The sequence below is a fragment of the Parambassis ranga genome, chromosome 7, assembly GCF_900634625.1.
Source record: "Parambassis ranga chromosome 7, fParRan2.1, whole genome shotgun sequence".
Lineage (NCBI taxonomy): Eukaryota > Metazoa > Chordata > Actinopteri > Ambassidae > Parambassis > Parambassis ranga.
This window is the reverse complement of record NC_041028.1, coordinates 399,175-413,191: the sequence shown is the minus strand read 5'-3', so window position 1 is coordinate 413,191 and position 14,017 is coordinate 399,175. Positions and strand designations below refer to the sequence as shown.

Sequence of the window (14,017 nt, the reverse complement as noted above, 5' to 3'; positions counted from 1 at the left end):
TGAGAGGCTGGTGACCTGTTCATCCGTGAAACCTGCCTGTCACCCTACTGACTACCACTGACACTGTGGGCTCCAGCCCCCAGTGATCCTCCACAGGATAAAGCAGGTAAAGTAAATGGATAAATATGACCCGAGCAGACATGTTGGCAGCGTCACGGTGCGCCAAAATGGTCACACTCATAATTATATGTAAATATGTAAATATAATTGGAACTGTATCAAGCCGGGTCTGTCTCACACAAAACAGTCCAAGAACCAGGCAGAGGGAGCACATGGGCTCAGGCAATACGCAAGCACTGTCATCCAGGTTGATATACCCAGAATCATATAATTCCTGGAACGCCGGACACTAAGGGACACAAGACGACCTGGTGACGAGTGCGGGGAGACACAGACACTAAATACACAAAGGAAGGGAGGACACAGGTGGAAGACATTAGGGCGGGGCAGGTAATCAGCGGGAGGAGGGGAAGACAAGACACCTGAAACCAGATGGAAGTTAGGACGGTCAACATAAAACCACACGACTTTCAAAATAAAACAGCCGTTCCTACTCGACCCCAAGTCTATGGGGATTGACTCACTTTTGGAGCCAGCCCCTAGAGGCTGCAGTGTGAACTGCAGATGTTAATTGACTTGTTCTTATCTAAGTGACGTATTATTATCCTAATGTGCTGTCTTTTTGTATGATGTACCACATGGTTGAGCAGAGAATAGGGGTGTCTTCATTTATTAAAATGCACATTCTGTGCTGAATATTAATCATTTTGGCTATAATATTGTCGATATTTGACGTCAGTGTGTGAGGACTTGCACTTTAAAGGGGTCACAGACTGCAGGAGAGGATGCAGAGGGAATCAGATGTTGCTGAGCTCAGGGTGAGAAAGCAGATTATATATTATCAGTGACTGGGATTAAGAATGAAAAGATGCTCTATGTTTTTTTTGTTGCATATATATTTTTAACACATTTTTAAGCATAACATCTGAAACAGCTCAGAGGTAATTCCATCATTTAAACAACGTTTGCCCACTTGTTGCCCCTGATACCACTGCAGTGGATGAGCGGCTAATTAAATGGATGTAATAAATGGATTTCCACCTTTTCCAATGACGGGGGCAATAACGTCTCTCATTATCTTGAAGGATCACCGTGCTGCTCCAGATTGATAGCCCTTCACAGAGCCTTTGTGGCCACAGAACAATAGGAAGTGAGCGGGAGGCCTGGATGTGTCACATGTGGCGCCTTTGATTAACATACTAGATGTGTTTGTGTAACAGGATTTCAGGGTGAGGTCAGAAAAATACCATAAAGTGAATCATAGAGTTGCATCAATAGGTGACACGTCTAGATGTGAACATCACGGTGGAATACAGCACAAAGAAGTTTCAGGCCTTCAGTCTTTGTTCACTGGTTCCTAACTGGGAGTGGTTACTGATAAAGTTTTTTTCCTTCTTCTTCCAGACCTTGCTACCATTTGGGGGAGGGTGTGTGTGTGTGTGTGTGTGTGTGTGTGTATGTGTGTGTGTGAATAGTGAGCATACACTGCAGTCTGCTGAATATCCTCATTGATTGGATGATGTGTAGTCTCTTCAGGGAGGTGGAGGAGGGGCTGTGTAGTAACTATGAGTGATGGGCTTCATTTAACAAGAAGTAATCTCAGTATACAGTTACCACAATGTGCCATTATATACATCTAATGTCCCCTCTCTTTATGATTAAATGCCTAGATAGCAGCACATAGGGTGTGTTGTTTACATTATATAGACTCCCTTTTTTATTTATATCTATAGTTTCCACCTCGCTTTATTATTAAATACATAAAAACATCTTTATGTGGAAAAACTTTGTTAACATTAAACTGGTCTGTTTGGATTAGCTTTCACTCTTTTTAAAAAACTACCAAAACCTACATTTACATGAAAGCACATTAAAGATACATTATAAGCTTGTTTATATAATGAGGTCATGGATTCCTCCCATGTCTCCTTTGTGCACATGCTGTCAGCAGGATGAACATTAAACTAACACCAGAGCACGTTCTGTCTGTTAAATACCATGAAATGGGAAGAATCTGAAATTTGTCATGACTCAACCAACCTGCTTCCTCATGTAACTGTGAAAACTTCGAGGCTCCCCTCCCCCATCTCCACATGGCAGCTGATGCAGAACGAGAGACCGTGGAAGAAGAAGAGGAAGAAGAAGAAGAAGAAGAAGAAGAGGAAGGTGAGTTCAATGCAGCTCTGTGCTGACATGTCAGCGCTCTGTTAATAACTGTTTCTATTCAAGCAGCTTCGGGAACGCTGTTTAAACCCGGTCAGTGAACGCAACACAGCAAGAAAACACTTATAAATAATAATAGAGCTGACTGTAGCTACATTCATGTACAAATGGAGGTGTAACTGATCAAAACTGGAGCCCGCGTGGCAGTGATGAGTCTCACCTGTGATTAAAGAAAAGTTCAATATAAAAAATCAATTAAAATGATATAAATAAAAGACAAACAGGCTTTAATTGAAGGATTGTGCGCAGTAATCCTTTTCTGTTATTCGTGACCACGTGACTACTCCCTTTTTTTGGAGGGGGGGTGAACCGGCGTGCACGCGCTTCATCTTCCCCCCCCCCCTAAGGAGAGAGAGAGAGAGAGAGAGAGCGCGCGCGCGCCTCAGAACTCAACAGCTGCACAGTGAGGGCTCGCGAAGTCCAACAAATATGATCCAAACAATTGAATAGGTGAGCTGTGCAATAATGTGTGTGTGTGTGTGTGTGTGTGTGTGTGTGTGTGTGTGTGTGTGTGTGTGTGTGTGTGAGTGTGTGTGTGTGAAGTGAAGCAGCAGCTCACACTCGCAGCTCCAGCTTCTCTTGAACTATCACTAATAATCCCGGAAACTCTCAGTTGTATTGTTGTTGTTGGGTGAGTTTCTAGAGAAGATAACACACACACAGGCGCGCGCACACACACACACACACACAAAGTTTCGCTAACGTTTCGTTCTTGTTTGCGTTACTTTGTTGTTGAAACACTCATGTTGTGCAGTGATCTGTTCTGGCGGCGGACGCAGGATGAGGGACGCGCTGGTCGGTGATCGGGCTCCGGGTAACTCCTGCTCTTTGTTTTAAACATGTATATAAAAGGGTTAAAAATAAAAAGCATCACGGTGAGCTGATCGATTAGACGCGGGTCGCTCCGCGTGCTGGAGTTATGATGCGCGTACTGAGCTGTAATAGCCGCTGATCAGGGCCATTGTTCAATAACAGTTGAGGGTCTGAAGTTGTTCGCTGCCTCACGAAGCGGATCCTCGGGTCCCTGAGCTCACCTGGATTAAACGCTTCCAATCAGTCAGTAATCACACCGTCACTGGGCGCTGTGCTACTCCGGCTTTATTAGCTTTATTATAACTGTGATTTAGGCCAATTATCGACTCCGCTTCCATGTGTGTGTATCGATAAGCTGCTGACTTCATCCTGCAGTTTCTGGTATTTCAGTGTTCTCCTGTGAATCGGTAGCTGTTTGCCATGAAGTGTGGAGGAAGTTATGTGGCCTCAGCTTTGGTTTTTGAACGTTTAACCCATCAAACACACGTATTTTTATTTTTTAAATGAAAGTAGACTTTTGGTTAGAGCTGTTGAACAGGGCTGTCATGTGATGTAATGAGGCAGTTCATATTTCAGATATTATCTTTCAGTTATTTCTGGTGATTTAACTGCCACGGCCCAGTTCACTATTCTAGCTTTCATACAGATGACCTAATGTATATGAACTGCTGTCGTGGCTCTACACCATGTAATGATCCTGTGTGCTTAGAAAGTAAAAAGATAAGTCGTCTAACCCTCCTGTTGGCTCTCAGAGACCTACATAAAGGGACCGGTTCAGTCCGCAGCTGCAGTCTGTTTGGCTACTGTCCGGCAGTAAGGCTGTTGTTTGACATGTGTGAACATTTTACTGTCATTTATGACATTTACTCACAGGTATGTGGGTTATATTCGAGTAAATCAAACCCTAACCACAGGAAGAATATAATATGTTATATATATTTATATTCAAAGGTCCATATATGTCTACAGACAATAAAACTACAATAGATAGATGTAAATGTGTTTTTTTAACAGGCAAAATCATTAGTGCTAGTAGGACTGTTGAAGACAGTTTATGGGAAACCTAGAGTTGGGATTTCCCCACAGTTGTAACAATTATTGATGACTTAATGTAGATAATAGATCCTCAGATCATGGTGCAGAGGGCTGCTGTCCTGGCTCTTTGAATAGAAGGAAGCAGGACTTCTGGGGGTTTTCTTTGGGCCAAAGATTCTGGTTTTCTGATTAAACAAGTGGAATTTCCATAAGTCACTTAAAATGAAGGCTTCACACACACACACACATTTACACACACAGGTATTTCTGGAAACACTGTAGCTTTCTGTGGCCTTTTGTTCAGTTATATATCGCTGTGGTGGTCAAAATAGTTCTAACCCTGCTTCCAGCTGTTTACACTTTAATGTTCTCTTTTCACTATTGAGGCTTTTACAGATGACCTCAGTCAGTGCTACATAATCCAAGGTTAAAGGTTTTATCATGGCTGTTTTGGTATGTACAGAGGTCGCTTGTGTGGATGGGCATTTATATATATATAAATAAGAATGAAGAAGGAAAAGGTCTAATCAAGGACTAAAAAGTATTCCAGCTTCCTCTTATTCCAAGGCTGTATTTCTGTGTGTGCTCTTTGTCAACCTGTCGATCCAGTCACTCTACTCTGGAGTCAGTTGGTTTGTTATTGAAGCAAATTGTGTGATATGAGCAGGTTGTTTTATTGTTTTACAAGCGCTAAAAATAATGAGAATGCCAAACAGCGGTGATGACTGATTTAAAGTTCTTTATAGTGTACACATAAAAAAGAAACTAGCATGTGTGAGTTTAAACAGCGGCTAACACACAGAGGAAATGAGTCGTCTGTGTAGTTGATTGCTAAAAAAGATACATTTCCTGTTTCAGAATAAGTGAAGACAATTCTCACTGCGGTGTGTTCAAACTTTCTGAAATCTGAAATCTGGATTTGTTTTGAGTAGAGTCTAAAGATGCTCTTCTTGTGTCTCCAGGTTCCAAGTAATCTGGACAGCAGTGTGTACAAAATCGGAGGAAAAATGCCAACTCACTCATTGCTGCCATTTGTGGACAGCCCTGACGGACTGGCCCAAGATATCCTCATTAGTAACAGTGCGAGCATCCCAGGGCCCGGCTCCAGCATGACGCCGCACACTACCTACTCCGACAAAGTCGTGTTGCAATCTGGAGGAAGTGCACCCTTATCTTGTATGTTCTGTGACCAGACTTTCACCCATCAGGATGAGCTGGGCCCCCATGTGCTAACGCAGCACCCCACCACTTTCTTCGAACCGACCGTGCTTCGGGTTGAGGCAGAATTCAGGATTCCAGGAGAGAGACCCCGACCCAAACCCAACAGCCTCCCTGTTGAAAAAGAGGAGGTCCACAGCTGTATCGTGTGCGGACACATAGCGCAGGACGCCAGCGACCTGGAGACCCACTTGAGGAAACACAAGGACTACTTCACGTACTGCTGCAATGTTTGTGGAAGGCGCTTTAGAGAGCCATGGTTTCTCAAGAACCACATGAAGATGCATGTTAAACCAGGAGCAAAGAGCAAGGCCCAGCAGGACCTGGAGGCCCCGGCCACAATCAACGACGTTGTCCAGGAAGCTGCCTCCGAGCCTGTAGTCACGGCCTACAAAATGTGCATGGTGTGTGGCTTTTTCTTCCCAGACCACGACAGTTTGGCTGAACACAGTAAAGCACATAACCGAGAGGTGGACAGAGACAAGGAGAAGGTGGATGTCTCTGAATCCCTTGCCAAACAGGAAGCATTTCTTCACTGTCTAAACCTCACACCTTGCTCCACAGGAAACAGTTTGCAACATGTGAGATCATCAAAATGGATCCCACAGCTAGATCCCTACAACACATATCAGGCCTGGCAACTGGCTACAAAGGGCAAGATAGCAGTCGGCCCGAATACTGCTAAAGATGTCGGCCAGGAAGCCAGCACAGACAACGAAGACTGCAGCTCCGATAAGGAGGAGCTGAATGCGATTTGGTCTGAAGGCCAAGGAGACAAAGTTACGACTAAGGCTGCTGCAGAGAGTCCTGCCCCGCAGCGAAGGTCTCTAATGCAGAAAGATAAGGACAAGGAAAGGCCAACCACATGTGAGGAGTGTCAGAGGACCTTCAGGACTTACCACCAGTTAGTGCTCCATTCCAGGGTCCACAAGCGGGACAGAGGGGGCGAAGAGAGTCCAACTTCATCTGTTGATGGGAAGCTGTCCAGGACGGGCTCCGTGGAGCAGGCAGAGGAAGGCTCAGAGGAGGCCTTTGAGGAAACCTTGGCTTCAGGTAAATCTTACAAAGCACTCGAGTGCTCCCTCTGGTGGTGGGAGGTGTAGTTACATGTGCCTGCTGTGATTCTGCTGTATTTATTTGTGTGTTTGTGTCTATTTTCAAAGGTGACGATGGTTTCTATCGATCAAAAGTCAGGTCCAAACAGTGCAGTTTCTGTGGCAAATCATTCAGATCAAGCTATTACCTCACGGTTCATCTGAGGACTCACACAGGTACACTCAGATGACACATAATCTCAGTCTGTGCAGGATTACCATCAGCATGACTCATGGTGTAAATTTCCACATTTCTTTTTCCAGGTGAGAAACCATTCAAGTGTGCTTATTGTGACTATGCTGCTGCCCAGAAGACCTCGCTGAAATACCACCTGGACCGGCGTCACAAGGACAAACCCTACATCGAGATCCAGAGCAGACCATCAGCGCCATCTCCTGATGACACGAAACATGTAATGGATGACGAGGATCCAGCTCCAAATGGCTCCAAACTCTGGGTTCCTGCAGCCAGTGGATCCCCAGAGGACACATTTGATAGTGCAGGCATCAAACTTGAGAAGTTAATTGCCACATCTGCTCGCTCTGCAACGGATGATGTGCTCATAAAGTGCCCCGAACCTGTTGACCTGAAGAAGGAGAGGGAGGAGGTGAAGGACGAGAACTCTGAGGCCCCATTAAATCTGTCCTTAAAAGTGTCCGTCTCCATCCCTGCCAGTGCAGAACCCAGGAACGCATTAATTCCAATTGCCTGTTCATTTTGTGCGTATAAAACCATGTACCCAGAGGTGCTGACCATGCACAAAAAGCTGACTCATAAAGACAAGTCAGACAGCAGCAGAAAGAGCAGCTCTGGAGGCAACGTCAAACACAAACGTTACACAGGCTGCCCCCCCGCGCTCCAAGGGAAAGATGTCCCCCCGCTCCAGATGACTGACAGGCGCCACCCTCGTCGAACCAAGTCCCCACCCCCTCAACCACCCGCACAAGACAAGACGCCTGTTAACCCCCCTCAAAGTCTGAAGCAGTCTCCTGACGCTGTCCAAGAGAACCTGCGTTTCAGACAAACACCTGATTCACATCCCAGTCAGGAAAGCTCCAGGTACACAGAGGTGATGAAGAAAACCACCACGGGCAGCAAGTTTGTGGTGGACAGAACCACCCCTCCTGACAGAGCCGGTATCAGCGAGAGGAGTTACACGGCAAGAGGCGGTGCCATTTGGCACACAGATGCAGCCAGACTGTGCCTGTCGACCCGATTCGGGAGCCTCCCTCAGATTGATTTCGGCGAACCTTCCAGCAAGAGATTAAAATTCCCCGTAGCTACGCACAGGGAGGCTGAGACTGCTGAGAGGCCCGGCTTCAGAGGAGGACCACCAGGGAGTACATCCAGCAGGCTGCTTATCCCAGGGAGGAGCGTGAAAACAACAACAACACCGGGGTCAGGTCCGTCCACGGCCTCTGAGGCCTTGTTTCCTGCGAAGACGACACCTACATCCATCGGAGGAGGTTTAGACTCTGAGTGGGGGATGATGAACCTGCTGCGCTCCTACACACCCAACGACTTGGCCTCTCTCTATCACAGCACACCTGCAAACGGCAGCCCGGGAGGGCTGGCCACCCCAAGAGCAGGTATGTAGCAAGATGGCTGCTTCAGCTACACGGTGCATCTGCGTGGTGGTGTTAGTTATAGAAACATTTAAAGTGGCTGATTTAGGGAGCTAACACAAGCTGCTGCAACAATCATATTACTCACATGTTTAATTATTGGTTAGTGATCCCTCTGCTATACAGCCAAGATGGCGTGTCTGACGGTCTAAGTTTCTTAATGTGTGGAGTCCACAGAGTGTTTGAGGTGTTTTGTTTTTGTTAATTTAATTTGAAATAGTGTGCAGAGTTAATGTGGCGGATGTTTCCTCAGGCGGCCGGACTGTGCTGTACCAACACTTACCCAGCCTTCCCAACCTGCAGAGGAGAGACGCCTCAGGCCCGTTCCCCGGTCAACGCTACGGGACCAGTGACAAAAGTTCCTAAAGCTGAAAAACAAAACAAACAAACAAAGCAACAAGGTCAAAGTTTAGAAGAACAAACAGAGGGTCTCTCTTTCCACCAGAATGGTTAAAATACATTTAACTAAAAAAACCCTAATTTTCTAGATTTAAACTGTGCTGCTATCTTGTTTCCTTAAAATAGTTTAATGTACAGATTTAATGAGAGAGATGGTTTGTACTTCCCTAATTTAATGTTAGCAGGAGGTTTGTGTTCAGGGCTGCTCAGGACTTCACTCTACATGTTTATTTTCCATCATCTCTCTCCACTGGTGCACTGCTCAGTTTCAGCCACACTAAAGCTCGACTATAACAGTAAGATGCATAAATGTATCTGTTTATCTCTCAGTACATAAAAAAGCTAGAAACCTAAGAAGCGATGTGACTCGCTGCCACTCTGTCCAGGCAGGGATCACACACGGCTCCTTTCTTTTTCCTTTCCCCCAAAGCGCTGGAGGATGTTTTTCTGTCGACAGCTTCAGCCCCAGCCGTTTACATACAGGCCACAGTAACAGTCCTTTTGTGTGTGTTCTACCTCATGTTGTGCACGGCACACTTATTTTTTTGTGAAGCAGCTGAGCCTGTGGCTGTGGGCCTGTTGGTGTAACTACTTCTTTACACGGCCAGTTTGAAACACAGGACGGATTCAGTTTTTATGTCGCAGCCGCGTTCATCCATCACTGCACATCTAGTCACTTTTCAGGAGTGTGCGTTCTTCTACGCAGTCTTGAAAGTGTGTTATTGGGTTTCAGAGTGGCAGCGCTCAGTGCTGGTCATCCGGTGGCCTTTTTTTTTTTTAAATCACGACTGCATGTTTGGAGAGAAACACAGAAGCAGCTACAGAGGGTTAAATTAACTGTGAACAACAAGTGTTTACCTGCTAATGTGTAATTCAGTGTTTTTTTTGCCACTTTGAAAAGGCCGAGTTAAGTTATTTCAGTTTTTTTTGTTCACGTTGATGTGTACACTTAGGTAAAATGTACAAATATTGATTTGAGAGTTGCACGACACATTTCAATAATAAAGTGAGAACAAATCAGCAGTGTTGGTCTCTTCATGTCTCTTACATGCAACACAAACATGGACTAGTGTCACCATTAACTACAAGAAGAAAACAGACCAAATGTGTTTGAGGTTTTTTAACGTACTTACACAAAGTGACCAAAAGTATATGGACGAGGACACCTGAAAACGAACTAAATATTGGACCCATTCATCACAAGCTGCACATCTTCAAACAATCTGACTCAAAATGTTCATTAAAAACTGAACAAATGTCCAAGCTAACTCATTCTTGTAATGCTAAATATTGCTGCTGGCTGTGTAAACGTGAATTTAACTAAAGACGAATGAAGTGACGAGTGAAAATAAAGCAGTCAAAAATAATAAATACATATATGTTTACTTTCTTTTCTTGCAATGCAATAAAGCACAAACCACAGGACAGGGCTACTTCAGTGTTCTGTACATGTGCAGCTTGTCTGTTTTAAGTCTACTTGATCTGCAGCTGATGATTGATTGATTGTCCATGAATAATCAATCAGTTTATTCTTGATTTTTATAGACAAACCAAACCAAGTTCCAAACCTACCTACTCACTAATTGTTGCAGCTTTAGGGCAAATAATGAAATGAGTTAGATGATAACTAATAAAAAACAAATATGAATGAGTTTAGTGTGGAAGAACAGGTCTGTCTTGACCTCATCACTCTTCATCACGCGCTTCAAAATGCTTAAACAGCTGGACAGGGAAGCAGAAACATATGACATGACTATATGAATAATATTATGTATAGTGTGTGCCAATGACTCAGACTGACCACTAGAGAGCAGTATTTACAAAGTCAAGATTACAGGCTGAGCAGAATCTGTTTGTCCCTCCGTAGCTCTGGTACTGTGGTCAGAATGGAATTATTACACAACTACACACTGCCATACACACAGGGCCGTATGAGCATACTTGTATAGAAAAAGTACACAGACAAAACAATTTACACAACATGCTTGCACTATTATACACTATACTATACACTGTACTACTGTTACACTATTAAACGTTTGGCTCGGATGAGGATTTTATTTTTACCTTTAAAAATAAAATCCTCCGACACGCTGCTGAAGGAGAAGCCTGACAGGACACATCCTGGCTGTGCATTCTGTAAACAACAAATTACAAGCGACAATCAGCACATTCAACATTTTAAACTTTGATTTTCCCCCCTCTCCCTCCTCCTGCTCTTCCTCCCCCTCCTCTTTTTTTGAGTAGACCACATCTGTTTGCTGTCTGTTCCCCTGGGCCAGCACTGTGTAATCTATTGCATTAGCTCACATTAGTGCATATCGCCCATGGGCCTTGGTAATCACAAACGCAAAATGAGCATTTCACTTAGCATCACCCTCACATTCCCCCTCACACTGTGGCAAACTTAGTGCAAACGCATGGCACAGAACGCAAGTCGACAACAGCTTATGACATCCGTCCCGTTACGCTGCGTCCCCGTGTCCAGAATGCTGCGAGGGTTATCATGTCAGAAGACACTTTAACAGGCAAAGATACACACCGAGTTTCCCCTCTCTGTTTACTTCCTGTTCTGGGATGTTTGTGTGCAATCTGAGGCCCTAAAGAAACATTGAAAACATGCATCAGGCTGCATTCATCAACCACATCACCTACGTGTTCTTCATCCTTCCTTTCGTCTGGCTCTAAGGACCTCCAAATTCTTTTTGTTTCCTTGCAGCAGAAAGGAAGTTTCAGTGATGTGCAGGAAAATACCCATGATTCATACAAATACACCTGAGGTCTCCAAGGCTCCTTATCATCTCTCCATCCCCCACAGCAGCCATTTTAGAGCCCAAATCCATACACAAATGGCATTTTATGGTTGCGTTGCCATCCATTCATCTGTACGGTACATGTGACTGAAGGTGCAGCTTCACATCTCCTTCCTCTCTCTCCTCTTATTTTCAGTCCTTTCATCATCACTCATAATTGTTGCCTCCAGATTGTCAACTTGCATGAATTAGCAATTGGGCCAACAAAAGCGGATATACGGTCAGTTGTTGAATATCCTGTCAGAAATCGGAGGCTGGGAGTCTGCTCTGGCTGTGATTGCTCATCATCGTCACCCCATTCCTCTGAGGAAGAGGAGCGATGTAACGGTTCCCACAAAAACAGCCCCTGGCCTGAGGAAAGGGATTTGGGTGTCTACAGAGAACAGGGGCCATATGGAGCAGGCTGGGATAGCAAGGCACATGTACAGAATAATGGATGACGTGTCATGTTTCATGTTGCAGGGAAGCCATCAAGAGACCCGGGTCGGGGAAATCAAAAGGCTCACGTACAGCAAAAGCGACTGTTGGACCATTTAGCAGTTTTGGTTTATTTTTATGTTGAACATCCAGCCTGGAAGAATGCGCTGTTCTATTTTCAGCGTTCTTTTTTTTTTAGAAGTAAACACAGTGATGAATCTGCTCAGCTATTGAATGTATGTGTGATCTTACAGCTGATGATTTACCAGCATTATAAAGGGCTGAGACATGAAGCGCATGCAGCAGTCCCCCCCACAGCCTCTAGGGGCTCCAGAAGAGAGTCACGACCTCCATGTTAAAAAACCAACATCGCAGCGCTCCACTCTGTTTGACTGTACTGGGCGTGTGGGCAGACTATGATGAGGCCAACATGGCGACATGCTTTGTTTTTTTACAGAAATATTTGATGATTGACAGGATTGGTCAAGATAAGGCCTGATATGCTGGAAACATCTCGGATAACCCTGGACCAACATGGCAGTTGATTGGATGACCCCTCTGTCAGTCACTATCTACCCTCAGCCAATCAGATCAGTGAAACACAGAACAGGAAACAATACTAAACCTAGCAAGTAGCACTTAGCATCCCTGGAAACAGAACAGAACACTGACATCACACACAGCCATGCCGTACACTTTACACGACAAACGCTTAGCGTTATGTAGCATGACAGTATCGACTATTACTGTAGAACATGCTCACTCTGTGTGAACGACCTATGTGACACCTTCTACCTTATGTCACCTGAAAATGTGTGCAGCGGGGAGTCTAGAAGGTACAAATTCTGACTTTTAACTGTGTCTTAAAAGCAGCACTATTCACACACGACAACAGGACATGACCCAAAACCTGCATTAAAGGTGGACTGAACGATTGATGTCACTACGGGGGTGCATGCTAGGTTTGGTGATGACAGCATGAATGAAGCTCTGTGATCACCTGGGAACCAAAAGACCTGCAATGATGGCTGTTTACCACTGACAGTAAAAACTATGGACAGAGCTTCCGTGACGTCACCCGTTTGTTTCTGAAGAGCCGTTCTGAGGCTCGGTGGGAGGATCCAGGACGTTGATGACCGCCACCATGTTGGCAGCGCCACGTCCGCCAAAACTCCAAATATGGACAAAAAGGGGGAGCACGAGCGGGGTTTAGGGGGGCGGGCGATCGTGGAAGCAGGAAACTCACGCTGTGATACGTCAACTGTCTGTCACTCAAGCGGCAACGCCCATAATTATGCATAATTTTAAGTCAGAATACCATTGAAACGAGTGAGTTGTAAAAAAATTCACCCCCCCTACAATTGACACTAGAAGAGAACCTATCATCTGAGACCAGAGTGTTTTTTTGTACCAGGCCGTAAACATGTTTTTTTCTGCTGTGAAGTCGGCCATTTTAACATGGGAGTCTATGGGAAATTACTCGCTTTTGGGGCCAGCCCCCAGTGGTTGCGGCGTGAATTACAAGTTTTGACACTTCCACATGGGCTTCAACTTTGAGCCCTGAAGGTTGCCGCTTGCTGTTTACATGTCTGGCGCCCCCCTGTGCTCACAAACATACAGAACATGTAAAATGTGTTGATAAGCTTTTTGCAGTTGGCACAATTCTGCAGTTTTAGGGTCTAAATGTAACGACGTCAGTCCGACACTGAACATGGATTCAAAGTCTGCCCACATTCACAGACTTTAAGCACCCTTTATATCTTTGTATGTCAGCCTCGTGGCTAGATTATGTCAGACAGATGTGCACATTTGTCAAACCGTGGGCGTTTTCTAAGCCTTTATTGTGAAATTATTGTACTATGATGCACGTTTCTGCAGCACTGGGCCTTTTTAATCTCAAAATGCGTACAGTAGATGTATTGTTAAGTCTAAACGAGATAAGGTGGACGTACAGGAAGAGACCCAACACTGCTGTGGAGATAAAAACTGTCCAAGCCCCACAATCACTGCCACGGGGGCTGCTGTATACTTAGTCCACCCCCCCCTTATCTGCTCTACCTGCATGTGGAATAAGCCGAGCTCCTCTCCTCTGTTTTTCTCTCAGTGTCAGAACTACACTTAAGTGCTGTTTCCGATACCCATGAGTAAGCCCCATAAAAGCTGCCCCATCGCCACAGCGTTATTGTTTCTTGCGGATGATTGATTGATGGATGAGGGCTGACACTTCAATGAAGCCATTTCCACTGGCATCTCTATCCGATGATGTGCAGCGTATATTTTCCATCCACGCCTCATTGCTCGCCTGTGTCATTCCTGGAA

At 45.0% G+C, this 14,017-nt stretch overlaps 1 protein-coding gene across 5 annotated transcripts; it reads left to right on the top strand.

Moving 5' to 3' along the window:
• The first annotated feature begins 2,122 nt into the window (after positions 1–2,122).
• znf217 (zinc finger protein 217) lies at positions 2,123–9,226 on the top strand. 5 transcript variants are annotated; one of them, XM_028410835.1, is made up of 5 exons: positions 2,123–2,226; positions 5,094–6,402; positions 6,513–6,620; positions 6,708–8,033; positions 8,323–9,226. In XM_028410835.1, exons 1-5 carry the CDS (start codon positions 2,164–2,166, stop codon positions 8,433–8,435), a joined length of 2,919 nt encoding a protein of 972 aa, XP_028266636.1. In that variant the 5' UTR covers positions 2,123–2,163; the 3' UTR covers positions 8,436–9,226. The 5 variants fall into 5 exon arrangements, with proteins under 5 accessions (XP_028266636.1, XP_028266639.1, XP_028266638.1 ...); XM_028410838.1 differs by lacking the exon at positions 2,123–2,226 and adding an exon at positions 2,652–2,733 and having other exon boundaries at positions 8,323–8,463; XM_028410837.1 differs by lacking the exon at positions 2,123–2,226 and adding an exon at positions 2,813–2,914 and having other exon boundaries at positions 8,323–8,463.
• Positions 9,227–14,017: the final 4,791 nt, after the last annotated feature.

Bases quoted from the DNA above. Each gene is read 5' to 3' on its own strand.
- znf217 (XM_028410835.1), top strand. From the start codon at position 2,164: ATGCAGAACGAGAGACCGTGGAAGAAGAAGAGGAAGAAGAAGAAGAAG. The intron at 6,403-6,512 runs GTAAATCTTACA...CTATTTTCAAAG, and splicing joins TGAGGAAACCTTGGCTTCAG to GTGACGATGGTTTCTATCGA. The intron at 6,621-6,707 runs GTACACTCAGAT...TTCTTTTTCCAG, and splicing joins TCATCTGAGGACTCACACAG to GTGAGAAACCATTCAAGTGT.